At 38.9% G+C, this 18,247-nt stretch overlaps 1 protein-coding gene across 1 annotated transcript; it reads left to right on the top strand.

Annotated features, from left to right (window-relative positions):
• The first annotated feature begins 9,085 nt into the window (after positions 1-9,085).
• On the top strand, positions 9,086-17,365 carry pts (6-pyruvoyltetrahydropterin synthase). Its single transcript, XM_038736083.1, has 6 exons — positions 9,086-9,243; positions 11,984-12,063; positions 12,186-12,208; positions 12,512-12,568; positions 16,430-16,500; positions 16,587-17,365. Exons 1-6 carry the CDS (start codon positions 9,152-9,154, stop codon positions 16,708-16,710), a joined length of 447 nt encoding a protein of 148 aa, XP_038592011.1. The 5' UTR covers positions 9,086-9,151; the 3' UTR covers positions 16,711-17,365.
• Positions 17,366-18,247: the final 882 nt, after the last annotated feature.

Below are 18,247 nucleotides of genomic sequence, written 5' to 3'. Positions count from 1 at the left end.
AGAAAGATTTGCATGGATTTACATAAATTTACTGATCACAGTGATTCCATTTGGACTTAATTTATTTTACTGTGAAATGTCACCGTTTTAAATGCTGGTGTAGCTAGACCTTAAGTACTGATTGGTCTCTGGGTCTCAAATACTGAAGTTTCTATGTGTAGTCGAATGTGTGCACTATAAAGATCCTATGAATTGATGTTATTACTTCCTTAATGTGATGTACAGAAAGTTTGATTAAATAGGAAGGGCAAACAGATGTTAAATGGGATCAATGGGATTTCTTAGGTTCAGCATGGGGTTGCCACTGTAAATGCAGTGTTTTCATGACTTATCTACGGTAACAGCGTAAACATACATTGACTTACATGCAACTGCAGGCATATAAGGTTAAGTTTGTGCAATTTTGTACTCACAGAAAAAATGTACAGTGCAGCTAATACTAAACAAATGCAACAGCAGTGTTTTCACAGTTTTATGTACCATGTAACATCTTACTATATCTGGCCAGTTATAAATATCCATATGACACAACATCTGGATTGATATGTGCATATAAATACAATGTATTTGTTGTCTGAATGTGAATAATGCAAAGGCTCTATGTGCAGCAAGTTTTAAAGGCTTTTCCTGTTTTCTATGCATTTGAAGCTTAAAATGTATCAAAGATATTGTTGTACAGGTAAAACTATCACACAATTTGTACATGTAGCTTCACAACAATGTATGTGCACAAATTAAACAACAGTTAAACTGTTAGTACTGTCTTATTATGGACCTGACAGACCAACAGCAGCTAAACTTTCCATTTGGGATTATTATATATATGGGATGAAATGGCTTTGTAAAACATTTTGGCTACTCTCCATAAAACAGTCTTATTCCAGGTGGGGATTAAATGAGTCCAGCCAGATCTTAGGAAGCAGGTATAGACCATTTCCACCTACACAGAAATTCTGCAAAATATATAATGCTAATAACTTTCCTACCTTGGAATCAAACTCGATTCTCTGGTCTCTGAATGCTGATAATGATTCAAAAGAAGCACTTTATTTTCTTCCTCAATGTTGTATAATAGCACAGCAGCAGCTTTTAGGTCGATCACTGGGATTTACATGTTGTTGAGTTTGCTGTTTCACCACTAATTTTACAGTCAACCCTGACCTGATACAACTTAGTACATTGTAGTAAAATTTACATAATGCAAGTTATTTTTGCTGCCAAAGGTAGGAATTTCATGAAGCTGCAAGTATTGAAGATAGGAAATGTTGTAATGTTTGTAACGTGAAACATCCCCATCCTATTTAATTATAGGGAAATTAAACAAATTTATCAAAACTTTTAATTTGATCAGTCTCTTCAGAAGCAATTGAATTCTTCCAGATTGACCTTGTTTTCAAAGAAATCATAGACAACTATGACGACCCAGTTCTTGCGGGCCCAGTTCTCAGGAAGAAGCAGGACTCAACATTACTTCTCATTCATTGTGTTAGAACACAGAGCCAGCTTCTTTTCAGAAAGTTAGCACAGAAGAGGTTTTGTATCTGCCCACCAGTTCCTAAATAGCTTTTTTTCTTGAAATCATTTAAAGGAGCCAGTGACACCCATAGCTTAGAGGGCTACACCTATACTCATAGAATCTGTCGTTACAATATGTAACTATTTCATATAGGCTTCAACCTCTGCATTACAGCTACGCCACCAATGCTTGTAAGTCCACCAGATTCAGCCGCACCGCATCCCACTAGCATCTATATTTGATGGAAGCCCCATCAAGCAGAACAGAGCACAGAGCTTCCGGGCAGGAAGTCAGACACAGAATGGCATAGAAAATCCTGTCAATTTTCAAAATAAAACACCCTATCATAAAACTACATAAAACACGGTTAAAACAGACACATAAAGAAATAATTTAACTACATAGCCTACTTAATCATAGTAGAAGCACAAAAAGCAAGCACTAATGACCAAATCAACAAAATCTAAACATGTCAGCAAAATCAGGCAGGCAATGCTCCTTGTGGGATTTGCAGCCTGCAGAAGGCAGAACAAAACAGGGTCACAGAGAGCTGTAAAGAAGGTAGTAGAAGCACAAAACGGACAAATTAATAACAAGTCAATAATGTGGGGCAGGCTACACGCTCCGCTGCTGAAACGCTTCTGAGATGTTTCCAGCGGGCACTAATGTCAGGCAAAACCATGGCACAGCTGTAACGCGACACAGCCGGAGTCAGTGGACTTTGGCAGTAAGGTGATGGCTAGTGGGTTAAAGGCGAAGCAGGATGAGTCAACGTCTCATCAAGCGGTACCACCAAGCACAGACACACTTGCCCAGAGCACTAATACAGCAGCCCCCACCCGGCATTGCACAATGCGTAACGCTGCATTACACATGCCCAAATGGCACATCATCGAATATCTCATATTCTCCATGCCCTAACAAGGCTGGGGACAGAGAGGAGGGCCCCTGCTGGTGTAGAAATCAGTTCCAGTTGAAAACAGAGCAGGGCTGACATGAACGGCACCTCTCCCTGTGCAGCTCTCCCTGTGCAGTCCGGCGAATGGGAGAACGCATCGCATGTCCACAGATAACAGTCACTCTGACTGACTTTTTTTTTTTTTATCCACCACCGCTCCCTTGATGGAGGGAAACGTGACAGGACTGCACTTAGATGGCTGGCTAACGGCCAACACCCCGGCCATTTCATCCTGCGGAGCGTGCTACTGGGCCAAGCGGCCGCTTTATGAATGACGACGAGAGCTCCCGGAGGAGCCCACTGATCACTGGGAGAGAGGCGGAAGCAGATAGTACCCCGTTAGTAGTGCACAGCTTTCAGTGCATCTCATGTGCACGAGAAATGAACCCACTAGCGATAGCCTTAGAGGGCGAAGCCCAGGGCTGGACTGGGACAAAAGATCGGCCCTGGCATTTTTGGCCCACCAAAATGAGTCAGAGACCCCTCACCAATACTCCATCAGATTAGGGATGTGACGAAACACTTAGCGCATGAGACGTAACATTGCACAAGATTGGGGCCATGATATGACAAGAATATATTAAAGTTTAAAGTATATTAGAGTTTTTTTCTATATTTACATTGTATTGCAGGCTTATTGTGCAAATAAACCTTTTTCATAGCATTTTTATTTGTTAATTAACATTTCTTGGTGTAAGCTATTTTTCAGAACATTTTTAACAAATGCTTTCAAAAAGTGGTGGGTAGCCTACATGTCCCCAGCGTCCCCACTGTAAATGACCCTCCCTTCCCTACAGGCTGAGCTACTCCATGCTTACCGAGAGAAGGAGTTATGACATTTTCCTCACCCTATTTGAAAAGGAAGACCATTCTCCTCTCTGTCATGGTGGCGAAGTGGTCAATAACCAAGTTAAAGAATTTCCCACTGGCTTTTTCGTCCTCTGCAACAACAGGCAGTCGAAGTTTGGCGCTACTAGCTAGCCACACTGTATGGATCTAGTTTTCCTCATTGAACGTCCAGAACGTCCCTTTTTTCTCTACACGCCCAGCTCCAGTTTTGGCGTTGGTCTTCCGTCAGATTTAATCTTAAATTGCTGCTGTAGTGGTAGTTTAGTAAAACTATTTATTATAACTAAATATTATATAAGGCAAGAAACAGAGAGCAGAGGGGGCTGGTAAGAGATGTGATTGGGCCGGCCAGTGTCAGTATAGGAAATTACCCAATGGGTCGCTGTCCATGGTTTATGGGCCGATCGTTGGCCCATTAAAAAAAAACAAAAAAACAAAACAGTTACATAATTTACTTACACCGGCCACAAAGGTGCGTCGGCCAGATTACCAATCCAGCTCTGGCGAAGCCTATACTAAATAGAACCATCGGCGTCGCCAGGTCATTTTTCCAGGGCTTTAGCCCCAAAAGCTTTGACTGTAGCCCCCAATGTAACTCAACAACAGCAACAAAAATATTTCCATGTTAATAAGCAATAATCTTCATGATGCAGCCTCTCTCGCAGGTCTGCAAAGAGCAGAGGCTACTGGAAATAATATTGCTACATTTTGTTTAAAGTTCACTTAACGTGACCCCCCATCGTTACTCAGCCTGCCTGCGTTTAGAGGGAGCACGAGAGAGAGAGAGAGAGAGAGAGAGAGAGAGAGAGAGAGAGCGCATTGCTCACAGCTTCAGGGCTTTATCCGGACTTCTGAATTGTCCATAGCAAAATTGTAATCAATACATTTAAATAGAAATGTTGCCGGTCAGTGTCTAGTCAGTGTATATGCTACACAAACGGGTAACAGTCGCTGCAAAGTAGTGAGAGGGTAACATGATACACCTGTTCTCTGTGTCAGAGACACTTTGCTCTGTTTGACTGTCTCTCTGCTCCAGGATGCTTCATTCCCTCTAAAGCAGCTGTGAGCTGCACTTTATCAGAGGTGCTGAAGTGAACATTTGTGTGAAATGGTGGTGGTTGTTGCTGTCTGATCACAAGTGTTTTCAGTTTCAGTTTTCTTCCTCTGATGAAGAGCAGCGTGCTTGTCTCATCAATTTTTAAAAAATGGGCCAACGATCGGCCCATAAAGCATAGGCCTATACTGACATTGGGCTGGCCCAATCACATCTCTTACAGCACTCACTCCCTCCTCCTCTGCTCAGCTGATTCTTGTGTTGTGGTCCAAAAAAATACTAATTCGCCAAATGCGCGTAAAAACCAATATAGATATAAGTAAAAAAAACAAACTTCTGATTACTGCATTACATTCTAACATATTTTTATACTCAGAATTGTCACCTGCCACCTAAATTTTGTCCTTCCCGTTATAAAGATAAAGACATTTCCACCATGAATTGGTGCAGAAAATGTCTCTAGAATTCAGGAAATTAAGTGTTAAATGCTCAAATGTTTCAGGGGAGGACCCCCAGACCTCCCTATTTAACTTCAGTGTTAATTAATTAATTATCAATAGTAATTATAAATTTCATAATAAATGTAGGCTATATATATAATTACTGTTACTGCTTTATAGACATACTTTGGGTAGGTGGCAAAGGGGGTGGGGTTAAAATATAAAGATTTCTGTGCTGGGCTAAGCCCCCAATGTTGAATGGAACCAACATGGTCTTCTCCAGTTTCCTGACTGTATCCTAATCCAAAACATAAAAATAGTGATGATTAAAAAAACAGTCATGGAAAACACAGTTTAACCAACAGCTATATCAGCAGATCATTAAACCAGTTTCCTTGAGAGTGTTAACTGCTTTAACTGTCACATACATTTTAACACTACTAATAAGTTAACAGAATTTTGCTCTACATTATATAGTATAATAGTTGCACAGATAATCCTACACAATTACACAGATCCTAAAAGCAATGGTTACAGAGATTCTGTCCATTGGTCAGTAGATGTTTAGTTACATGGTAAAACAGGTTAATTCTGTGAATAACAACTTGCTAATTTCATGTAATACAAAAATAAAAGATGAGTTGAACATCACCCCACATGTTGGGTGAGAAGAAAGTGCGTGCACGCGTGTTCTCTTCTCTTTACCAAACCAATCAAGGAGATGGTACATGGTTCTTCACATCTTGCTGTGACTTCATTATGTTGATGACATATCTTCTCAGTGGTGAGAAGTTCTTGTCTTGTCTGTTTCCAAATTGACATCTTTGCTATCACAGAAAGTGAATCTGCTGCCCTGAAGAGTTTGCACTGTGCGTGTGAGACTGTGAATGTGGGAGACAAGTATTGCAATCGATACAATGGACAGTAGAAATAGGTTTAGCAAGAAAATGACTTTGAATAAATATTGTGAATCTTACATAACAATCATGACGCATCAGGTGCAGCAGCTCCTCACAACATTTAAATTAAATAATTAATTAATTTATGCCTAAATTCTGTCCAATATTGTCATTGAAATGGACGGAAATAGATCATTTTAATGAATAAATTTGAATGAACAATGATGCTTTTATACATTAATTGGAGAAACTTGTATTGATGATAATAGTAAACGGAATGTCACCGCTTCTCTCCCAGGGGCTATTTTTGGATGCACTAATTTCTGGCCATAAGAAAACATCCTGGTCTAACCTTTGTACAGCGCTATGTCAAGCTGAATAATATGAAGATATCAATTTCTGTGCCACCTCAGAGTGAGTACTGGCCATAGCCTGGCCACTACAATGAAAAATGTCTGGCTCTGACCACTAATGGAAGTATCCCATTAGGGCAAAAACATCTGGGTAATTAAAGGTTTTAAAAAGGAACAGTGGGAGTGCAGTGACGGATGTCTATCCTACACACACATGTCTGCATGCACCAACCTGTAAGGGAGTATAACAGCAACATGTTTCACATCTAGACTGACAGCATAAAGCTTTTGAACTTGTGTAGTTAAAAAAAAGTTTTCCTAAATTATGCAAAGTAATCTCTCCCCATGTTTTTTGTAGTCTTGTATATCTCTCCTTTTTTCTCGTTTTTCTTTATCACACCATCTTATTTTTTGTCTTTCCCAAGTATATTTTTGTACTGTATATATGCATGTATGAGTAAAAGTTCATGCCACGAACCACAAATAAGAAATATTAATCATGTCTGCAAACTCTGAAAATTTCTTTTAGTAGATCCAGCTCTTTAGATTAGATTAGATTGCTCTCAGCAAAAAATCCAGTTCCTACCAAATTTGTGCTCCAACAGTTACATAGCAGCCAGTAGCCACAGCATTTGTGTCAGCTCTCTTCTGTCCACATCACATTAACTCAAAGCAAGTTTGTGTCTCAGTTTCAAAACATTTTGTTACAACTCATTCCAACTGTCTGATTACAGCGTGAACGGTGCGGTTCGGTTTATTACTATCAAGGCGTATGCAAGTGTTGCAGCTGGGCGGAGTTGAAGTCATCCTTATCAGTAATAATTCCAATTGTATTTTACTGCGTGTTAAAAAATTATGCGTGGCTTGACAGCATGGGAAAAATGTCAATTGCGTGAGTCTCGCAAGACAGTTTTTACCTGACGGGAAATCTCGTCACATTTAATCTGTGACGAGATCTGGTACAACAAGATCACCCCTAATATATATGTTGGTGTAATTTAGCAGAGGATGCAAAGGATGTGGGAATAAATAAGTATTTTTGTGCAGATATTATGTACATTATATATATATATATAATGTAAACAGTATTTACAATATAGAGTGTGAACAGCACAGAAGTACAGAATGATAGAATGATGAATAAATAATAAGTAGTAAACAGTTTTATATTATAGTCAGAGTTACTGGGTTGTTATTCAGGGTTTGTTCCTGACACTGTGTTTCATCAGAGTGATGGCCTGTGTGAAGAAACTGTTCCTGTGTCTGTTCATTTTGGCACAGTGCTTTGCGCCAGAGGAGAGGAGCTGGAACAGGTTGTGTCCGGGGTGAGATGGATCTGCAGTGATATTTCCTGCCTGTTTCCTGACTCTGGACATGTGCAAGTCCTGAATGGAGGGCAGGTTGGCACCAGTGATCAGTCGTGACTGTCGTACAGATTTTCAGGCAGGATGGTGACACACCGTCTGGGTCAGGAGCCTTCCTGATTTTCTGCGACTCTGTCAGCATGTTTGTAGCCAGCTTATACCGGATTTTGTCCCCACTTCTGAAGGCCTCCTCTGTGGTCTGACGAAGCTGCCTAAGTTTTGCTGTAAACCAGGATTTCCTCATAGATGAGATTAAATGGAACAGCAATCGGGGGCGATTTGGTGTTCAGTATCTTGCCCAGGAAGGACTTCGACTTGCCGACTGGAGGAGCCAAGGGATCCAACCACAGTTAATGGGCAACCCAATCTACCTCCTGAGCCACAGCCGTCCGCAGATGGCTCGTTCACACTTTAACAATAACCAGTTACAGAGACGAGCAGCCCTGCACCAAAGCCCATGAGTGAATTACACTCTGAAACGGTAGGGCTGCCAAATAATGAAGATCTATCAGTTGTGGAAACATCACACCTTGTCTCTGCGGGACAGGAGTCTCTCGCCGCTGGAATCATCTGTCCGTCATCTTCTGTCCATCATCTTCTGTGGTCATTGCTGTTTTGTTCTTTATTGATAAGAAGGATGCCACTTTGAGACCTTCATGGCCTGCACTTAATCAGCTATGCTTTGGTCCCCCTCTATAGTGCCACTTCCTTTTCAAAACTGGACCCACGCAATGCATACAACCATTTTGCTGCATAAACTTACTGACTGTTTTTACAGGTTTTACCACCCCTGCACCAGCCAATATATAAAAATATAAAACTACGGTTTATACTGTACATGTATGCTGCATGTATCAATAATTGATCTCTGAAAGGAACCTAAAGTTACCACCATACTTTTACTCAGGCCATGACACATTTTACAAGGATGGCTTTTGTGGACCTGCAAGTTAACTGACTGATTTACCAACTAACCAAACAGATTTTACTATTTAAAAAAACCTGGCCCTGTAGGGACCCTTTCCATAATGTTAATAACACTTAATAACATTAACAATCAGGGCCGGTCAGCGACAAACACAGGCACTTTAGTGGATGTACTTTGACAGGCAAATGCCCTCACGGATTACGTTGCAGTCCTGTTTCCCTGCTTCGACTGCAGCGTGCTTGCTCAATGCTTCAGAGAAAATGTTATAGACGCAAAAACATTTGAAAATAGTGTCCAGGTTGAAAAATATCTAAGTTACTTCCAGTATGATCCGATTAGTTAATATAACCACTGATTCTTATGCAGTTGGTTTTTAATCATTTGACATGTGAAACAGAGATGTTGCACTGAGAACTGCAAGTAATTAATTCATAAATACATGATAGCAAGAGTAAATAGACAATGACCTATCTTGCCTATTGTCAACTAGCGTTTTCTATTAGTTTGACAAATGTGTTACAGACCTCTCATAGAAAACAATGTGTACATAAAAAGTAGCCTCAAATAATGCAATTTGTTACAGCCTGTCTTGTTTTCTGTCACTCCAAACCCTTTCAGCCTGAGGGGTTTTGTTGTGCATCTGGGACATGTGAGCTGGATTTACGCACTGGTTTGAGCCAATGGCGGGGCAGCGTGAGTCACGGGGGCTGGAGCTCTGGCAGCAGACTATTTCATCCCCTGTTTTTTCCGCACGGCAGATTATTTCTCGTCCCTCTCTCGGGTGCTGACCATGGCTGGATCCTCAGTGAGCGGCAGCGGAGCGGAGCGTATGGTATACATCACCCGGGTGGAGAGCTTCAACGCCTCTCACCGACTCCACAGGTAGTTCAACCACCGCTTTGTGTTGTGACAGAGCGTTACAGCAGCCTCTGTTTCCTAAATCTGTTTGGCTTACTGTAATAGCCTATAGTAGCAGTTTTTATACGCAAAGACAGCGGCGAGCGAAGGTCCTCGGCATGGAAAAGACAATGTATCCGATCTACAGCGCGGATAAAGCGGTATCCATGTTACCGATGCTCGTTTATGGTCAGTACTGTACATTTTACATGACTCAAACCTGTGGCATTAGCATCTGTCTTGTGGGATTTGTAGTTTATTCCATTGTTCCAATCCACAGACACGACTGGTGCTGCCTTCACGTGCTGTCGTAAAAACAAAGAGCGTGATAGGCTCACCCATGACTGGTCCGTATAAATGGGAATTTTCTGTATAACAGACAGGCAGTAAAACAATAATGATAAACATCATCGTGATATAATTTTCCCCAACAACAATATAGTCTAACAAATGTTATACACATAAATAAATGATTTAACTCATTTGCAACAACGAATCAGCTCCTAATTTTTCTGTTAAGATATTTATTTTGTTGAGTAACTGAAAAAAAGATCTTACTTAATTTTACCCATGCATAGGAAAAAATATTTTATCATAATTGTTTTGAATATTCTACCTCAGATTTGATCCACTGTTTGGCAAGTGCTTGTCATGTTATGACTATAAAAAAAAGTTTAAAAACTGTGTTTTGATATTTATTGTCATAATTATTGATATTGAATTATATGACATTTTTTATTGCGATAACATTTTTGGCCATATCGCCCAGCCCTTACAGATCGGCTCAATCACCAAATCGTCACACTCACTGAGGGACTAGCAACACCCTCAAGGCGAGTGGTTCTTAAACATTTTCTGTCATGCCCCCCTTCAAAAGCTGAAAAATGTCCACGCTCCTCCTCCACTCACTAACTAACTAAACGGATTAAATTCTTATCAATCTTTAACAACACTGGGGGAGCAAAAAATACAAAAAGAGCCCAGTTTAATTTGATTGAAATAAAAGAAATAATACAGTACAGCACGATAGCAAGTGTTTTTTTCCCCCTACATAAATCCTGTTCATTCAACTTAGTTCCACTCCATCCATGCACCCACTGCAGCGGTTCTGTGCCTGCCCCTCCAGACTGAGAAACACTGGCCTTGACAGTTCAAAAGGAAAAATCCAAAATGCACTCATTGATAAACTGGGTCATACAAACGTCACAAACATATCAAATCATTTGAAGGCAATTAAATTATTATACTGAATAAACTTTATTACAACAAATTGGAAGACACTCAGTTTGGTACTTACTTATTAATAACTCAAAACCAAATATACAAAATATGAGCAAAACATACAATATTATATAAAATGAAAAGAACACAGTGAGTCCTCTTTTGCCCAATCAATGGACAGCATTACTCTCCTTCATACAGGTCTTCTGTTGTGAGCCCCTCCCTCTGCTGTCCTCTGAGCCATTGTGAGGAGGGGAGTTTCTCCCTTTTGTCTGAAGCACACTGCTTTCCTCTAAAACTAATCTTAAGTAATCTAATCTAGGTCTGTGTTTGACCTTTGAAAATGTCTTTATCTGACAATTGAAATGATTTATTTTAAAGATAGTTTCTACTACTACTCTGCAGTTGGGGCTTGTAACACAGCCTGTAGCATGGGCAGAAGACATGCAGCAACATATTTAGCTCTCTGTCCTATGACATCCCTCAACAGATCAGACACCCACTGCTGGCCACACTGTCATACACTCTCTGGATTTCTTTGTTGTTGTTTGTTTGTTTTTTGGGCTTAACAGTCGTGCCATTTGCAGTTTACTCTTATCAAACAACCCTTCATACGGCCATTCTGCCTTTATCTATACCCACATCAGCAAAGTGAAAAAACAAACAAAACTTCAACCTGTCTGTCTTCCTGTGGTTCCTGCAGGCAGGTGTGGGGAAACATTGCTTATATTGTGACACGAGATCAGGCTTCACAGGCTTGATTCAGTTGCCAGACACTGGCTGATTCATCTTTTTACTTTCACTTTTAGCATCCTGTAGTAAATCAACTACATACTCATTGTTAGCCTCTGCTGTGGACTGATTGTTAACTATATTTACAGAATCCACATTCAATAAACTGCAGCAGCAGCATCAAAAGTTTTCACACTTCTTATTTTCTTACTTCTGTGGTTGGTCATTTGAAAACTTTGTAGTGAAAAACTGACATTTCACCTTGTGTCTGAAATGTGTATCGACGTCGAGGCCTCTGAAGGCAAACAGAGCCTTTGTTCTTCTTGGAACCAGCTTCAACATGGCTATTTATTAACTGAAATGAGCCATGTGTGCTTACCTTAGAACATCTTCCCAAAAGATTAACCTCATGGTGCAAACAACCACTGACTTCTGTGTAGTTTATAAATCAAATCTCATCAAGTTTAGAGCTCACTGAATTAGTATGGACTTAACATAAACACCTTTGCCATCATTCAGTTTTGTTTCTGCTTGGCTGTGTTATGCAAATAACATTCTGCTAAATACTTTTTATCTGCATGTTCTTGAATAATCGATCGCATAGAGGATAAGATGAAAATCACATGAGAAAAAATAAACCAGCAATGAGGCTAATTGCTAATATGCTAATTATATTAATCTGTTTTTTACTGTTCTTCTTTGGCACAAATGTGCTCCATGCTGCCTGATCTCTAAATTAGTTGTGATAAATGTTACCTCATCTTCTTTCCAGCATTCACTTGAGTGATGAGGAGAATAAAAGAGTGTATGGAAAATGCAACAATCCCAATGGTCATGGACACAACTACAAAGGTCTGTGACACTCTTTAATTCACCCCTGTTCTGTAGCACATTACATGGAGTATGAATGTGAAACACTGCAGCTGCTATTTCAATGTCTCCCACTCATTCAATGCTCTCTTTTCTGCCCACAGTGGAGGTGACACTGTATGGAAAGGTGAATATCCTTCCTCCACTTAAGTAAGACGGTGTAGATAACCGGACTTGCTCTTTGACTCTTTGAGACATTTTTTAAACAAGTTTCATCACTTCATCACCAACAAGCTGTTCTTTTAAGTCTTTTAAGTGCAAAACAAATAATAAATAATAAATAATTTGACAAACATATAAGTGAAGGCTAACATGAAACTAAATCAAAATGTAAAGAGCCAGCCATGCTCATCATATGGGATGAAACATTTCCCATAGAGTCTGTATGTGACAAACACACGTTTCACCTTCATCCTGTGCATGTCTATAGGTTGATCGTCTCACTGGCATGGTCATGAACTTGACAGACTTGAAGAAGTGCATTGAGGTAAGATCATCTCATCAACAAGACTTTGATGCTGCTTTATACTTTTTCTCCACAACATGTCAGAGACATTTTTTGCATTATTTATTTGATTACTTTAGCTTGGATAGGGCTGCACAATTAATCAAATATCAAACAAGATTTAGATTTTGGCTTCCAAAGATTATAAAAACATGTTAATCGAGATAAAATGATTATTGTGCCACATGCTGTTTTGCAATCACACACTTTTTGTCTTGTGTTATAAATCCAGTGCACCCTTTCCTTTACAGCGGTGCCTCCTGCCCTCCCTAAAAGCCCATACTCATGTTTAGTTCACCTTAGAAACGATTCATCGATAGAATCGATTCATAAAATGCTTCGACACAAATTCTTTGCATCGATGCTTCGTTTATCCATGTAACTATACAGCACAGAATTTCGCAGGGACATTTATTACTGTCGCACATCGCTCTTACGCAGTGGACACGACGTGATTAGAATGGAGCTGTTTGCAAAGTGGAGGAAGAGAGAGAAAACAGTGAGGGACAAAGAAGAAAGTGTCCAAACTATGGGATTATTTCAAGCTAAAGAAAACAAAAACTCTGTAATGTTACCGTCCGTCCACCGTAAAACAAAACTCTGATAAGCCTCTGCACGATGGCGCCTTATCAGAAAGCAGCCGGTGTTCTGCCAGCGGACCACAGACAAGGTAACAGTAACAGCAACTTTAGCATTTAACTGAAATCATGATTGATTGTTGAGTTGAAGCCAAAGTAAGGAGCAGACCTCAGCTGAAAATGTGCACACGTGCGTTTGTTCTCCTTTTTGGGCTGTGAGTTGTAACCTCACAGTCAGGAGTTAACTGGGTGTCGGGGAGCTGCACCTTTTAACTCCCCTGCAGCTCTCTCTGTAGCTCAGACAGTCTCTGTTACCTGTGTGTGCCAATCCATCCTTTCAACAATATTCTTTGTCTTTATAATTGCCATCTTTATAATAACAAACAACAGCTGTTTCTTGATAAAATGTTTTGGAAATCAGCGTCAGGTGACAGAGCCGCTGTCAGCTCCTGTAGTGTGTGTATTGATATCCCTGTCACCGATCAGTCACGTAGTGTGACAGCAAGTTGTGTGAACGTTGTGTATTCTGCACGAGCCTGTAGTATAACTTGTATAGCACTCGGGTGATGTTTGTGTTTGTAAAGCACCTGTCTGGTTGTTGGTCTGATGTTTGCTGTATGACACACTATGCATTTCTGAAAGGACTAATAAATATCTATCACCTATAAACGTGCACAGCTGATCCCCCCCCGCCCGCCGCCAAGCAAGTACTTCTTAAACGACGCATCAATGAATCGTTGAAATAATCTATAGAAGCTTCAAATTCTAAAATCATAATTAGCTGCAGCCCTAGTTCACCTCCATTATGACGGGGTACCTGCTATAACATAACATAAGTAGTCACCACTATTAGCTTAATAATAATAATAATAATAATAATAATCTTATTTGTAGAGCACTTTTCAAAAACAAGTTACAAAGTGCTTTAACAAGTGTAAAGAATAATACAAAAAAACAAGATAAGAGCATGAAAACATTGAAAAGACTAAAATACAGATTAATATAAAATTAGTAAAATACGATAAAATAAAAGGGATAAAATAAAGTCAAATAAGATCGGGAAAGGCTCTCCTATAAAAGTATGTTTTAAGAAGGGACTTAAAAGAGTTCACTGACACTTAACCCTTTAAAGTCCTCACCAAGAAAAAAGTGATGGAAAAATTATTTCTTTACATTTCTTCTTTCATTAGGTCAATAACAATAATAACCCAAAAAATTTTTTTAACAGACACAATAGTTTTTCTGATATACTGCTCTACCAAACTGTTGAGATGGCTCTTCATGGTAATACTTAAATATGCATTTTAATACAAACAAACTTTAGAAAACATCATATAAAATGACAGTTAACAGCAGAGAAGGCAACTTCAACACTTAACTTTCAGCACCTTAACTGTGAAGACAGGGTTTATAGTGGAGTTCATACACAACAGCACTACACAGTAACTTCATTGATTTTTAACATTTTGAATATTACAAACCTATTATTTCTGTTCTTTGAGTATTTCAGAAGAACACATCTGTATGTACTCTCAACCTTTTAGACAGACTTAGATACTGAGACAAAGTATCAATGTCTAGATCACTGCAAAATACAGTATTTACTTGATTTAGTGTGGCTGTTGTTCAATAATCAATGAAGTTACTGTGTAGTGCATACAGTTTGGTATGAACTCTACTGTAAACCCTAGATACGCAATAAGGGATGAAGTGCTGAAGTTGCCTTCTCTGCTGTTGACTGTAAAACAGATTTATTTCTGCAACAACTTAGCATTTTATATGATGAGGAGCCATCTTTCTGAAACCGGTCGGGACTGTCTTTGTCCTGCTGATTATCAGTAAAATGAATAGCCTGGCGTAACGGATTGAATCTCTTTACGTCTTGAGATGTGACTGCCGGTGCCAGTAGTCCATGGCTGGGAAGTTGAAAACACCTATGACAGGTTGTACTGCCAGGAAATAGTCAATCTCTTCGGAGCTAGTTTTGATCGGATCCCCCAACTCCTGCGCAGAGTACAGATTGGTATGTTCTGATATGTTGATGATCAGGAGGCTCTATTTGGTTGTTATCATCATCACTCAGATTAATGGCAGAGTTTTGAGGATTTTCTGGTATAAGGGCTGGAAAATTCTGTGGCCTTGCACCATAAAATGTTTTAGTGTCCATCTATTATTTGCGAAACAGAAAAGAGAAATCACACTTACAAACCATGTACTTATAATGCTAGTAATGTGAATACCAACACATGTCTAGATAGTTAGTTGGTTTTCAAGATATTTGTTTTTAAGTTTTTTATTCCATAAAAACTGTACATTTATTATCTTTTTATTATTATTTTGGTATAGCATGATTTCACCATTAAAAAGACATATTTATTTAATTAATTCAACATATATATATAATGGAAACACATTATATATGTCATGTTAACAATAATGAATGTTCAGAAGTTTTCAATTTCATAGTAAGCAGTCAATTTGTATTACATTAGCTTAGCCAAGCTTTACCATGAAGTGCCAACTCTACCGTTTGGTAGAGCATGTATTTAGAAAATTAATTGACCCATATTAGACTTATTTGTTTTTGCATAATTCTGTTAAGTAATTCCTCTGGAACTATAATAAAATATCCTAACCTTTGAAAATTTCCACCAAAAAGACTCTTCATGTCTGCAGTGATTTTGACGATTTTAACTTCCTGTAAATAGGGTATCTGAAAAGGCATGCTGCTTAAAGAATCAGTGACAACTAGTGGATTTTTTTTTAGCACAGCATACCTACACCGAATGGTAGAGATGGCTTAAACAGGTTGAATTAAGTTCAGTACATTTTCCAATGAGATACAGTGACTTAAAATGTGGTCTTCCAAATGGTTGAGAGGACGTTAAAGGGTTAAGCCTACGGCATTGCCACTGATCAGGTTATAATTGTCCCATTATTCACTGAAAATACTGACAACTGCTAAAGTGAGATAGATGTAAGCATTAAGATTTAATGGGTTCTAATTGTAAATGTTGCTTCTTAATCTGGTTTAGATTTTCACTGATTTAAAAACACATAAACTAAAACTTTGGACTTTTGTGGACAGAATAAAAACATGTTTGTGGCCTATAGATTTTGATTTTGTAAGCTTCCTACTCTGTGCAGGTTTCTTTCATACAACATATTTCATCAATTATGTCAGCTTGAAGCAAGCATGTCTGAACACCTGCTGTTATTCTGCACCTTTTCATTGATTGATTAAATGATTGCTTCCCTCCTGCAGGAAGTCATCATGAACACAATGGACCATAAAAACCTGGATAAGGACGTCCCATATTTTGCCAATGTTGTCAGGTGAGCCTCCTCAAATCAATTGCGTTCAGTTTCTACAGGTGATATGCACATTTGTTTTTACACTGGTTACTTCTCCCCCTTTTTAGCACAACTGAGAACGTGGCTGTGTACATCTGGGACAACATGGTGAAGCTGCTCCCACCCAACCTGCTCTACGAGATTAAGATTCACGAGACAGAAAAGAACATTGTTGTATATCGAGGCGAGTAATTGCTGTTCATTGAACTTCACTGTTTGCGTGCTGATTGCAGTTAGTTAGCTTGATATAGGTTTATAAAGACTGATGATATTGCTAGCTTTGCACTTTATAGACCAAAGATTTTGTAGCCAATCTAAATGTTCAGAATTCTTGCGGAAGTTTGAAAACATTGGACCAGTGAATCCCAACCTTAGTTGTGAACCCTAATCACAGTGTGCATTTGTGCACAGGTTGTAACCAGGTCAACCATAGAGACATTTTTTTTTGTTTTATTCAATTAGAATAATTAAAACCTTTGTTGGTACTTAAACTCTCCACTGAAACCCTTCACTACTAATAAACCATTCATATGAAATGTTACATTTGCACAGTACACTTACCAACAGTGTTTCAGCTGTAACTGTAGAGGACAGTAAAAAGATTAGAAAGATTATCAACAAATATCATCTCAACTCTCAATGAAGTCTGTTAGAATTATGTCTTTTGAATAGATGTTTACACTCAGACCACATTGTGGTTCACATCGTGAACCAGTGAAATAATGACATCTAGTGGTACAAGACCGTACATCTCTCAACTTGTTGCATTAAAACTGATTGTGTAGACGTTTTGCCAGTGTAGTGTTTAAATGGTTTCTTACAATAAAAGCAAGATGTTTGAAAATGAGTGAATTAATTATTTGTTACACAAATGAATGAATGGTTTTGTTTTCGTATAAGGTCATTTACATGACCCATCCCTCATTCAGACACATTAAAGGAGTAATCCAATGATATCGTATGTCACTTCCATAAAGCTGGGGGACTCACAAGAGACAGATTTTCAAAAGATTGTCAAAATCGATGCAGCAGAGGCTTAAATAGCCTGACTTTTATTTCCCTATACACTCTACTTTTATGTGAATTTCAGGAGTTGGTGCACTGAGATAAACAATTTACATTTAGCATTTATATTTGTGTCATGTATTCATTTAAGGAACATTACTGTCTCCCTATCTCCCTGCGCAGATCTGATGTTGTGGACTTTTCAGCTTTTGAAAGGGGTCATGACAGAAAAAGTTTGAGAACCACTGCTCTAGTGCATTAGAAATGCAGTGCACTCAGAGAAGTAATTGGTGTAATAAGATTTGACAGTTTACACAAATGAAGCAAGTTTAAAAATCTGCATTTTCATGTTGTACTAAAATAGATGCATTTGAAAAAGGTGGCAACACTGGTATAGCCCTTTAAAGTCCCTGGAAATGGAAATTTGAACAACTAGCCAAACCCCAACTGCTGATTGAGATCACATGATATGACCAAAAGCTCCAGAGCAGCTTCTAAATGGACCTTGCCTTGATATTGTTTTGTCAAAAGTATTAGGGATAATTAGCCACTAGAGGGGGACATATTTGTGTCTAGGAAATTCTTGCCTTTGGAATATCTACAAGTGACCTTGGATTTCCATGTTGAGTTGCGTTAAGAAGGTCAGATAAGCAGCTTCTTATGTAGCAACGCTGATAGAACAGATAGTGTTACTTCTTTGTCATCGAGAGATGAATTTGTCATT

This window comes from Micropterus salmoides, unplaced genomic scaffold (assembly GCF_014851395.1).
Source record: "Micropterus salmoides isolate LMB-PRFRI ecotype aquatic unplaced genomic scaffold, ASM1485139v1 Ms_hic_scaffold_21, whole genome shotgun sequence".
In the NCBI taxonomy this organism is placed as follows: domain Eukaryota; kingdom Metazoa; phylum Chordata; class Actinopteri; order Centrarchiformes; family Centrarchidae; genus Micropterus; species Micropterus salmoides.
This window is presented reverse-complemented; position numbering and strand designations above follow the sequence as displayed.

Bases quoted from the DNA above. Each gene is read 5' to 3' on its own strand.
- pts (XM_038736083.1), top strand. From the start codon at position 9,152: ATGGCTGGATCCTCAGTGAGCGGCAGCGGAGCGGAGCGTATGGTATAC. The intron at 9,244-11,983 runs GTAGTTCAACCA...TCTTCTTTCCAG, and splicing joins GCCTCTCACCGACTCCACAG to CATTCACTTGAGTGATGAGG. The intron at 16,501-16,586 runs GTGAGCCTCCTC...CCCCCTTTTTAG, and splicing joins TATTTTGCCAATGTTGTCAG to CACAACTGAGAACGTGGCTG.